Below are 12,991 nucleotides of genomic sequence, written 5' to 3' on the forward strand. Positions count from 1 at the left end.
AGTTCAATTCAAGAAAATGTCTCGCAGCATTGTTTATCATATTTGGCTAAACTTTTGCCCCAGCACTTACAACTTATCGCAACTCCAAATTTGATCAACATCTAGAAACTTTCTTCCGAAGAGCTTTCTTTTTCTCGCCAAAAGAGCAAAAGTGTTTAAACCTAATTTGAGATTCAAATATAACGACGAGAGAAAATTTGCTAGTTAATTTTTCCCGAATAAATTTGTTACGAATTAATAAAACTTTGCCGAACAGAAAATGCCTGAACTTTAAATGCCCTCGAGTTGTATGTCGATTCAATTTAACCCTTTTCGACATTATTGAGTACTCCTTTCTTTGATTCAATCTTATTTCACGATTAATTAAATCTTCAATTTTTGGTTCTTTGCCCTTAGCGGCGATCCCTAAGGGAGCGCGAAAGGTATTAAGTCGATGAAAAATTTTAAATTCTAATCCCTAGGACTAAGTTTCTCGTGTCCCATCCTGAAGTGCCGTTTATGTGACTTAGTAATTAAAGGACATCGCGAAGGCAGTTTTCTTTAAATCCTGATTATGTTATTTGGTTTATCTTTGCTCCTTTATTAAGGATCCGTTTTCAGAAGATAAAGTTTTCAACCTAAATATAAAAGCATCAAGAGGGACAATTTAAACCTGGGAATTACAAGTGCGTCGCAGTAAGACGACTACGTGTCGGATTTATGTTAAAATTGAGTTTTTCAAATGACGTGAGTGCCTCATTTCGATTTGTAATGATACATAAAAATCTGAAGTTGGTCCTCGTTAAAGTGAAATTTTATTTCGTGATATACTCAAAGGTCTCGTACTTCGAGTAAATAGTTTCCTGGCTGTCTGTACACAGTTTATTGATCTTACTTTCTTAGAAATTCCAGACTGTTACATTAAAAGCTGCGGTTTTCGAAGAGTAGTAAGTTCGACTTCACAGCAAAGCCACTTAGACGTAATAAAACACCAAATACGGAAAACTGGAGGATAGATAATTTTAAAAATCCCTTTTTGTTTAACGAATGTGGACCAAACATAAATCTAACTTATGGTCGTATAAAAAGATGTGGTCAAGTAATTGAATTTTATGTTGCTGACGTTTCCAGGTTTTTCTTTAAAACATATCGTGGATCTCAAGCTACAACCGGTAAAAATTGCTGGATATATCTTCGCATTCCAATCTCCGGCACGTAGTAGCCGCATTTTAGTTCTGTATCTAATAAACTAATGGGGAAACGAACTAATTCTTGTCTACAGTCCCACAAACCAACTATTAAACTGAAGTGGTCCAACTTGAAGCTTTCAAAGCTAAAAGTTTCCCTCAAAAAGTTCTAAATAGTGATGCCAGAATCGTTCGCGTTCATTACCTTCGGTTAAATTTCCAGCCGTTCAATTAGTTGCAGTTAAATTAGTTTAAGGCCGAACCAGAGATATACACACATATATGTGTATATGTCGCATTGAAATATCATTTACTATTAAATTCGGTTAGCGTACACGAAACCATGGAAAATTGATAACAAGCAGGACGATTGGTTTCCGTCTAAATAATTAGTCCCTGCTATTCGCCACTGTTGCCTTATTGATGGTATGCGCAGCAACTGAAGGGGGGTTACGAATCGTTAATGTCTTGATATTTGTATTTACAATGAGGCAGTAAGGTCAATTCACCTTTAAGCCATGTCATGGGTGAGGAATAATCAAATCTGGGCAGTTAAACAGTCTTGTGGAACTACAATCGGAAAGTGCAAATGACTATACTCTATACCAATTTGTAAAAAAGAAACAGCTGGTCATGCAAAACATGTTTGAGAGTCTATGGGAAAAAGGATATACGCATTTGTCATGGTAAATGGTGGTGGTGATTTTCCACAACCGTTATAATGTGTCTCTTTTGCAAAAATACCAGTGGTGCACTCCTCCATTTCCCTATCACAATTGACATGGTGGCCCCTATGTACGTTTACGCTTACAGCATTTTTCTCTAAATAGAAGAGTATGTACTGTTTCAACTACTGTGTAAGCATGCCGAGATTCGATAAAATATCTTGTCTCATTTCAAATGCGGAAAAAATATTGTTTTTAATATTTAACACCCTGTATTTCGGAAACCACTCATTTTGGTATATACTTTTATATAACATTTTCGTCGTATTGTGAGAAAAATCCAAAGAATCAACTTCTTAAATGTCGCAATATTCTTAGGGCCCACCCCGTATATTTCCTTATAATTTAGAAATATGCACCACTTTTTTTCTAAAATTCACTTATTCGGAAGGAGTATTTCCGCGTATTTTTGCATATTACCGTCACCCTCATCTCACTATAAGAAATATATCCTGGCACTTTGTCACTTGAATTTTGCGAACTTTGCATCGCGATTTTATTTAATTAACGGTGGTACGCTTTGTACAATTTTGAATTCCTTTCTTAAAACTGTAATTAGCATGAGACAAATGAAGAGTACGCCTGAAGAAAATGATCTTATATTCACAGTACGATGAGGTGTCTATGTATAAGTTTCACTTAGTTCAGTTTTGTAATAGATTAATGTAAAAAGTTTTCACTTTACCCGGGTAAACTTACACCATTAGGGTGCTAAGTACAGTTTTTCAGCGACATTTCTTCGTCGCTTTGCCCTGGAAATATTAAACTTTTCTAAATGTCAACCAGATACTTATAATTTTTCAAGATTTAGAGGTTGGGTACCGACGCCTTACAAATCCTTCCCATTTCGTCGAGAAATTTATTACCCACACACTTTTTCGCCAGTTATATTTTATTTTTAAATACACCGGAGGATATTTGTCATTTCAACCAAACAGAATCCCAACCATATCATTTTTAGCGGCTTAAATAAAATGGAATTTTTAATTTTAGGCATTAGAGAATGTTGGATTCGTGTAAATAAAGGAAATGAGTTCGGCAGTTGCTTGAAATTCTTTGCGCCTATTTATGTCCTCATCAATATTTATGAATAAATATGAAAATGTATTAACTCCCGCTACGCGAATGATGAGATGAAACTGCGTCTCTTTTTAATATACCCTCCATCCTTCCCCCGGTTAGGTCCAAGGACATCGCGCCTTGGTAGGTGAAAGGATATCGCGCAAATTAAACCTTCAAGTATTGCGTTATTTCGCTGAAGTAAATACGTAAATACATGCGAATTTTCAAAATAAATAGCCAATTTGTGCAAACATCTGACCCTCCAGTGACATATATCATTGTCCCTAACGAGATTTTGTTAACGCCGGACCTTATGTTTCACTGTAAAATATGGGCCATATCAGCCGGGCAAAGATAAACAGTGAATGCGATCTTTTTAGCCCAAAAGGTAAAATAAATAAATCACTGACATTTTAGAGTAAGAAAAAGAGAAATTATTCGTACAAATCCCTCGGGTGTGGGAAATGTCACATCTGCTCACCGATATAATTTCGGCAGTATATCAGCCAAGATTTGAGGGTCGTGGTTTAATTTTACAAATTTTGCTCTGGTATTGTTATTATTTTCATGCATCTTATCGCAGCAACGTTTTAGTGAGTTAACACCTCAAGTCACCTACCACACGTCCCGAAAGCAGTTTAGAAATGACGGAAATGTGTAACAAAATTAACCAATAAAAAAATTAAAATACGTGATTATGCAAGTTGAGCACGTATGTTCATCGAGCCTGATTGCAATTTGGATCGCTTTCTTTATACAGACATTTTCCCCTTTGTAGTGAAAAGCTGTTGAAATTGCGATGTTTTTAAAACACGAAACTTTTTATGGAGTATGTACGTGTTTAACATTTTAAATTGGTTTTAGCTTCATACGGTAAATACACAATGTTCCTAGGGAGACGTAATATTAAATTTAAAATGGATTTTACGCGCTATTAAAGTATACTTGAAAATGAACAGTGAGGTGTGAATTTGGCACGGTGCATGTGGGAAAAGCAATAAAGTATTACTAGGAATAAAATCGATAATGCAGCATCTGCTTTTTTCTTTATCGTGTCAAATTTTCGGGTCGCCAGGGGACGTTAATTTTATTTTAGGAAAATAAATTGCGAATTAAAACCTACTGCGGATATAATTTAACTTTATTTCTAGAAAATTGAACTTGTAAATTACACTGAAACACATTCGATCCCTGTTTTAGTCACATTCATTTAAAACAACCTTAACATCGTTACTGGAATTAACATAAATTTCGAATTTTTGGCTTCGTACCACAATATTTTCCATTTGAACTACATATATTAGAATTTAAAGCATATTTAATTCTCTTCTGAAAATATAACGATTCCGATATTTTCCAGCTTAATTGACATTTCAAATAAACATATTGCATTATGGCTATAAAACACGTTTTGTATGTTTAACACATCTGTTTGCTTTATATTCACCACTGTATAAAGCTTTTAAGTTCTATTTGCTGAACCGTAATTCAGGTCGTTACTCCACCGAATATAATTTCTATCAACAATAACCGCTTAATATTTAAGATTTATCTTTGCGATACTCCACCCGAAACAGGTCGAAAGTCAAAATTTTACTTGTGATGGGTTTGGATATTTGCGATCCTATTTCAAGTTATCACTTAGCAAAATTACTCCTGGGGCTTTTCTATTCAACGGGCTCTCGTGCTTACGTGGGACCTAGCTCAATCTTTCACCACTGTTTTTAATTTCTTAAATTGGTAGTATTTTCATGTACAACAAGGTGTCTATCTAATGTTTTCTAATGTGAGAAAATCCCAGGGCAATTTTAACAAAGTAAATTTTAGAAAACACGTCAGTTTTGATTGGGATCTCCTACGAAAGTCTGGTTAAACATGTTGTGGTTAGGTTCCTGGAAAGTCTCAAAAATATCCAGAAAGTGAAAGAAGAAAATCACGTTATTTCAGGTTGCAAGAGTTCCTTGAAATACACTTGCAGCCGTAGAAAAAGACAGGAAACTACAGAAGGAAAGAGAAATTTAAGTTCCTGTACTCTCATGTATTTAATGGACATGCCTTGCGAATTTCAGCTGTTAATGCCAGTTTGCGAATATATCGGATAATCTACACTAGGAACATTTCTCGAGAACAATTATTGGAGGAAGAAAAAATTAAATCATATATCGGGCGTTCATTAAAAAAATCCTCGCAATGGGGGACGAATACTAAGTGTAAAGCGTCGATTAAACCATTTTCTATTCATCATAAAAAATCTTCACATTAGATACCAAATGAATTTCTTCGAGACATGATTCAAGTTCAAATATGGATGTGAGTCCATATTTAAGGTTTTTGTTCTTAACGATCACTCCTTATACTAAACACCAGCAATTAACACTCGGCCGTCACCATTATCACATTAATATATAAGGTAACGGAGGTGATGGGATTTTCCCCCAGAGTTCGGTTGTGGGTCGTAACCTGTAGAAATGTGATTGTTTTCTGGAAGTAATTCAGAACACTTTTCATGAATAATTAGACAATTTGAAAACACTTTGAGAGTAAGCTATTTTAAATTTACAATTGAATTTCCTACTAAATGGAAACTTTAAGTTTTCTTTTTTAATTTAACCTGTTGAAACTGAAAATTTGCCCTCAAGTTTTTCCACTATAAAATTGTTTGTTTTTAAATTTTATTTAGGTATTCAAGAGCGTTTTGGCTTTTTAGACAAAACACCGTAGACATTGAATACTCTCAAAAAGTGAGTTGAAATTTTTGACATTATCAACCTTTGGAATGGACACCTTTGAAATGTACATTTTTGATAATAAATATAGGAATTGGGTCTTCATCAGTACACTGCAGTATTAGAACCGTAAGTTAGTAATAACAAACACTGAAAAATAAACATTTTCACTTTTGCTTCTCATTACTTGAAGGACAACCTATGAATCAATCCCTATAATTTCGGGATGAAGGTCCGAGAACGTCTCAACTTTTAAACCTAGAAAATATACTGCGTGACATAGAAAAAAGAACAAGTATAGTGTTTAGTTTGGATATTTGCATGTGAATCGAATTAGGTAGCACATACGTGTTTAGGGTGTGTGGGGGGAACGTAATATTAAAATAACAAAGACAGAGACATAACTTGCATGTCTTCGACACACTAAACTAACGAGTGGAAGTTGGTAATGGGAATGTATATGAGTTGAATAAAAATGATGGTATGAACTTTTGTCATTAAATTGATTCTTTGTCACAATACTATAACACGATCAGAGGCGTGACAATATGTGGTGATGATTTCACTGTGTTCCGTATATCTATAAACAGTTTTCGCGATATTGATATTTTTTTTCTGGTATTTAGTTCATAAATTAATACTTCTTCATTTCCTCATTCTTTTTCCTCCTTTGTTATGCCAGCTTCTTTATTTCAATCCAGAAATATCAGATTTTTGTGACGCCACTGGTCACATTTTATGTTAACCTTAATTTGATTTGACGCCTACGATTTACATATATGCCGCACATGCAAATATCCAAACTAAAAACTATAATTATTCTATATAAATGTCTTCTCACAGAGCCTCTGGATCTTACTTTCTCTGACTTCTCTCATGCCTATTTGACAGAATTTCTTTATCCAACAATATTCCATATCTGTGTAAACTTATCGTGTCCCACATTAGTGCCATCTTGGCCCATACAACCAAATTTAACATTGAAGAGGACATCAAGGCGAATTTGGTCGTTAAGATAGTATCATACTTTTCCTACGGGCAGCTAAATATTTCAAGATATACATCATGAAAAATCCAGACGTTCTTTCGTAAATAAAGTTCTAGTTTATTGTACTTTTTACGGTTGTGAAATTTCGTCTTGGGAAACTTGTATTATTGAGGAAATAAAAACAGAGTGAACATCCCTTTTTAAATCTTAATGTGCAAGAGTGTCACAAGCTTGGACAAGAAAGTGTTGCTGCCCTGGGCTCCACACAAACTAAATTGAAGTCTGACGTTGCCCGAATGGAAAACGTATTATTTAACGTTCATTTGATTTAAATGTTTTTGGCCATTTTCGTCGAGCTTTCAGGGAGATATTTCTGGAATGGAAATCGCGAGATTTCTGGTAGACATCTTGTCATTAATAAAACTACATGAACAGTTGTATAATATTTGGCGCGCATTTACAAGTACCTATGAATTTTTTTGGAGATTTCCGTGTCCTTAGCACTTCAAGTAGTGGAGTCGCACCTAACTTAAAGGAGTCGTCTGAAGGAAGACCCTATATAGCATTGAATATAAACCATCCCTGTTTAAACTCCCGGGAGTAATTTTGCTAAGTGATAAGTTGAAACGTTTTAAATGTGTGGGACAGTTGCTGAATTTCACCCTAAAATTATATGCGCCTAGCAGCAATAAAACTTCTAGAGTGAAATTAAGATTTACACGTCTTATCGTTCATTCTAACTACGCCTTAAAGTTATAATATTTTCCCTGTTAAAGTTTGTTTCTTGCATTAAACAATCTTTTATCTGTCGCAATAACTTTGTCTTTTGCTTTTCAGATCCGGAAAATTACTGGAATCATCAAGGGCATGAATATGGTGAGTTAACCAATTGTTTATTAGAGTAATAAATCCCCTCAAAAGGCTAAAACAAGTTCAAACTTCAGTCCCCTGTTAAACTTGATAATGATCCGAATTTTGTCTTAAGTCTTAATTGGTGTTTTACTTTATTCACTTAGCTTTATACCTGAAGTTGCGAAAAGTTCATGGCGACAATATAAAGTCATTGTTAAGTCCATTTTCAAATGGTATTTCAACCAAAACGATTTTCATAATCAAATTTGAGCGAAATGATAAATTACAAACTTTTATTAGCGGGGTAATGATTCATTTCAGACTCAAATGTTTTCGTAACTGGAAAACATCATGAAACAATTAGCAAGCAAGTGATTGATTCTGGCACTTCGTGCATAGTCCATATTGCAAACGAGTGTCATCAATCGACTATCATTAAAAATATTCCATGTTGAATGTGAAAACGGTTGTTAGATTTGAATTAAACATTTGTCGGTAATTCGTTCGGAAAACTGTTGGAATGTCTACTAAAATCAAATAAATATTTCTGCCGGTACACGTAAAAGAAAAGTTTTAATAGTGAAGTTCGAATTTCACAATCCATCTCTCGAAGTCAATCTATTAACTAAATAGGTCAAATTATATTGAAGTTTGTTATATGTACAGTCGTATTAAAAAAGAAATACTTTCTTCGGTGGCAGCCAAATTACTTCCGAAAATGTATTGGCTGTGAGAACTTTTTCCTTCTGTCGAAAATAGAAATTACTTTTGAAAGAAAACTTCCTGGAAAACAGGCTTACTTTTCCGTTGAGCTTCCAAATTGTCTCTCTCAAGTATAAATCGGCGTAATGAAGTTAGGCAACGTTGTTTGGCATTGTAATGGCTCCAATTAGAATTTTTAAACGTTGTCTTCTTTTCCCAACCCGCTTCAAAATTTAGATTTTCAAACTTAATTTCCCTGTTTCGGCTAATCTTTTTTATTGTCAATTAGCGAAATTTGTTCGCCGAGTTTCGACTTTAAAAATATGGTTGAAATTTTAGTGAAGGGCCCCTCCAGGACCAAGCAAATCCTAAAAAAGTGCCACATTAGAGCGATACGTTTCCCAATGTCCGCTCGAACAATATTTCATGATGTGTGCTGGACATGAATGTGGATCACAATTACTCTAAATTTTTGCGTTCACATACTTTAAAAAATAATTAAAAATAGCTGAAAATATGTATACTCGTAGCTGAGGAGATAACTAGATAAAAGAAATATGTCCGCTCCGGAATAAAAAATAAAATTACGCGTTTTTTTATCTCCTTTCTGAAAAAAACCTGATGGCACCAATATTAAGCGATCAGTTTTCATATGGGAGTACACTGTTTAAAGCAAATTTTCTTCAGACTGGATAAGTTTTTCGCGGCCCCGGAAAAATTTTTATGTACCTGTTTGATGTTCGCCTTTTCAGTTGTAGTGAATGTCCCCAATTCATATGTTTTCAGGAATTTTGTTGATCGATATATTTTCAAATTCCAGTAGGTGCATAAGTCTTCTGAGTTTGCCGTAACTCAACGAAAACTTAAAGCTTTTATTCCTGTTAAGCCTTTTTGATACTCCTCCTGAAAGTGGTTAACCACGGGGTACAGAAAGGCATTGCGAATGTCTAGAGCTGCTTTTATCTAACTTAATATTTTGAAAAGTTATTATTTCGTTTTCGAACGTTATTCTTAAATAACGGTAACTACTCATCCCTAAGGGGCCCTACAAAGGTACATGAAAATTTTATCAATTTTCCTGAAAAACTCGAAAGTGAGATCAGAGCATTTTTTAAATTTTATCCGAAAATTGGCGGAGCAATACGTAATGGATCAAATGAATCGCCTCGATCAACTTTTATAAGTATTCAGAGTGTTAATACCTTTATTAGTTCTCGGAATTGGAGGTCATTTTGGTATCTAGTTATTTTGATTACTTCGAGAGTGCTCTAAAATGAAGGTGTATTAAAAGGAATTTACAGTACTCCGGAATCTCAATTCAGTTATCCATGATAAATATAGAATCAAAATCAACGAACGTACGCGAAAAGCAGAACCTCAAATATTTAGATATTTTATTGAAAATGATCAAAGAAAGAAGCGCCTATTTTTGCAAACTTTGATATCTCGAAAATTTGTGAATCAATTGATATAAAGGAATAAATCAAAATTTTAGAAGTAACTTTAAAATAAGGGTTCAAAAAATTCATTTTCGTACTTCTAAACTCTCTTAATTAAGCTAATTAGTATCAACATAGTACCTAAATCGGCCAGAAGAAGCGAGAAATAGAGCACCGCAAAAATTTTGAAAATTTGTCTAAACATTTTGCATGAGCTGAATTTTCGTTTGGTGACCGTGGGAACCTTAAAAAAATTCTCCAAATTTTCGTTGCATCAATAAAACTTATGAGTGTTGATCTTCTATGATCTTTCAAATGTTAAGGTTCATATTAATCAAGAATAAAATTTCCCGAAATTTTGGAATATCAATAAACGTAATGAGGTATTTGTTAACTAAATTTAACATAAACTTGTAGTGTAAGTGAAAAAAAGTTACGGAGTTCGATTAATAATTGCGTTATACAATTATTTTAACACTATTGAAAAGTTTTATCTGTGGAATTTTAGCTAACCGCTGTCTAATCGCTTCGGCCTAATGAACCGGACCGATTATTTCGACCAAACATAACTTTTTGTGCTCGAATTTAAGCCAATTTCACTAAGCTTGTTAAAGTTTTTCATTTTTAGGGCATTGAATTTATTTAAAAACGAAAACTTAAGATACCTTTAAGTGGTCGATATTGAGTTGGCATTTTATTTCATCAGAAGTATTTTAGTTAACATGGAGTTATTAGGGCACTCGTGTTCACATGAAAAATAAATGGTGTTGCCCCAACTTTAGTTGGTTAAAGTCATTAAAAAATGAAAATATCAGATACCTTTTAATGATTTATGCTAGATTTGGGATTTGTGACTAAAGTAATCTATTTTTCTTACTTCCTTTAGAAGGAACTAATTTTTCAAAAATGGGACCATGTACAACAAATTTCAAGCACTATAAAATATAATTCAGAAATAGATTAAGGGTTAATGACAAATGGTAAAACATTGTACAATTTGTACTCGATGAGTATAGAATTTTTATGCTAATTCATGACTCAATTTGCACATTAGCTTGAAGAAATGTCGTTCTTCATAAAAATTCACATTTCCCAAAAATTTCAAAAATTATTTATTCACTAAGAATATCATCTATTGCCATATCTTTTCTCCAGTTCCTGCAGTATAATCTTGGGAATTAATCCCAGCCCTTAAATTCACACATTCCACATCCGTCTCTGATATGTTGGAAATATAAATAGGGGGTGAGACAAATTCTAAAAAAGTGCTACATTAGGGTGTAATATTCCCTAAAGATCGCTTTAATGATATTTCATTGGCGCAGTTCCCACAGGTGAGTGTAAAGCTTAACCGGTAAAACCTGTGATGGATGCTTAAAATCCTCACTGCTTGACCGGTTACGAAAATAAATTAGTAACAATCTCAAGCTTCGTCTTCTGAAAATGTCCGACACTTAAGCCCAAAATGTCGTTCCGAGTGACCACGATCTAGAGAGGCCCATTGCCCGGTCAAGCATTAGAATAACTCTCTTGGATCCCCTAGGAATAAACATAAGCGGTACCTATGTTGAATCTCCGACAATCTGGATATAAATTCCAAATCTTTGTTAATCAACTTAGTCTCGTCTGTAATTTCCATCAAGTCTATTTTCACCGCAAATTTAGGTAAACGTTTAATAAAATATTTGCCTTGCTTGGAAACTCTTGTGTTACGCCATTGCTCACTGAAGGAAGAAGAGAAGAGATATATAAACTCGGCTAGGTGTAAAGGTCTAATGGGTAGATTTGTCAAGAGGAAGCGACATACTTGGGCGAACGCGAGAATTTCCATTTATTTCCTATTATAAGCTGATTTCTCACCGTACATTATGGTCATCTTTTTGAGAAATCACTTCACGTTTCCAAATCCCCTTATCTTGTTGCAGCTAAACGTTCAGAAAAAGGGCTTCGCCCTTCTCAAATCGCATATTGAATTCTTAAGAGTTTGATTTTGTCTGACGATTTTAGACCGAACTTAACCATTATCGATTTCTAGCTTTTCCAGAAGAATCCCACCCTGCAGGATAAGATCCATCAACAAAGTTTCTTCGAATATTCTTTTGCAATAGACGTAATTCTTTAAGCGGCTTAAATACCTACCAGAAAATATTTAATTACTTTATATCAGAGCCGGTGTAAAGAACTTTTTGGCTTCTCCGAGGATTTACGAAATTAATACGATCAGGAGTCCTTAAAATATTTAAAGCCTGCTTAGAACAAAGCTAATAGTACCCGCTTTGCGCTTCAAACTGCCCAACTTAATCTCTTAAAAATATAGATTATTTAGCAGGGAACTACCGCCAAGTGTTTATCCTTTGAAGAATAGACCAAGTTATGTTTTTGTGAGTAAATGGAGTTGGCTAAATGGAAACAAGCGTATTAGTTAGCCCTGATAAGTGTTATGCCTTTTAGTTTTCGAATAATTCCTTCCTCTCACGAGTATCCATAAAATTATGTATACGGGCATGCTTCCTTTTAGAGTATTTGGACTCTTTATTAGATATCAGTACTGAAATAAAACAGGTTTATGTATCTAAAATTCTACAAAATTTTCCTTTTCGAAGTTTCAAAAAATGTGCATGTTCAATTGTTTTGGAATTAGATTTTGAAGATTGTTAGCTGCCAGCAGAGCTTATGTACATAGCTGTAGTCTACTATGGTCTAGATCGGGTTGAGATAAGCGATAAACAACATAATGCTGAAAGATTCCTAAGGGAGAAAATTCCCTACTTTTCGCAATTTGGATATGATAATTTTGATAATTTTATTCGTAATTTTGAAAAACTGAAGTCCCTCGACTGAAACATTTACTATTGAATCCAAATCATCGATTTAGGTGAAAAACTGCTACGCCACTGTTTCTTCGGCAATCAAGTTAAAAATACTGCTATTTCTACCTAATACTCAACGGAGTATTGTCTACTCAATTTCGCAGGATATGTCCATTTGGATCGAGAGTCTATTTGAGTTTTCACAATGTCTGCCCTTTAAGGACGTAGATGTGTGCCTTAAGATGCCCTCAAAGGCTAGTGTTTCTTTACCAGTCAAGATGATATTTTTACAACGCATGAGGCGTTATTATCCCAGGAAGTAATTGGTGTATGAGGCCTAATCTGTTAGTTATAATTTTGAAAATTGTATGAAATTTAGTTTGAGATACCTTCAAATATGGACACACGTTTTCACCAGCACATTTGAAGACGTCATTGTTTATTTGTTGCAGTTAAAAGAAATCCGTTAGCATAAAAGGTCAATTTGGATGGTCACAAAATTCGCAGGGCAATATACGCCG

The 12,991-nt window shown here is 34.3% G+C and overlaps 1 protein-coding gene across 11 annotated transcripts in view; it reads left to right on the forward strand.

Annotated features, from left to right (window-relative positions):
• The window catches only part of LOC136348488 (agrin-like), a 198,601-nt gene that overhangs the window by 110,594 nt on the left and 75,016 nt on the right, over positions 1-12,991 (forward strand). For all 11 annotated transcript variants that reach the window (XM_066299338.1, XM_066299340.1, XM_066299345.1 and 8 more), the window contains one exon: positions 7,505-7,543. In XM_066299338.1, the coding sequence (XP_066155435.1) occupies positions 7,505-7,543 (39 nt within the window). The remainder of the gene's footprint in view (positions 1-7,504; positions 7,544-12,991) is intronic.

This window comes from Euwallacea fornicatus, chromosome 33 (assembly GCF_040115645.1).
Source record: "Euwallacea fornicatus isolate EFF26 chromosome 33, ASM4011564v1, whole genome shotgun sequence".
NCBI classification, from domain to species: domain Eukaryota; kingdom Metazoa; phylum Arthropoda; class Insecta; order Coleoptera; family Curculionidae; genus Euwallacea; species Euwallacea fornicatus.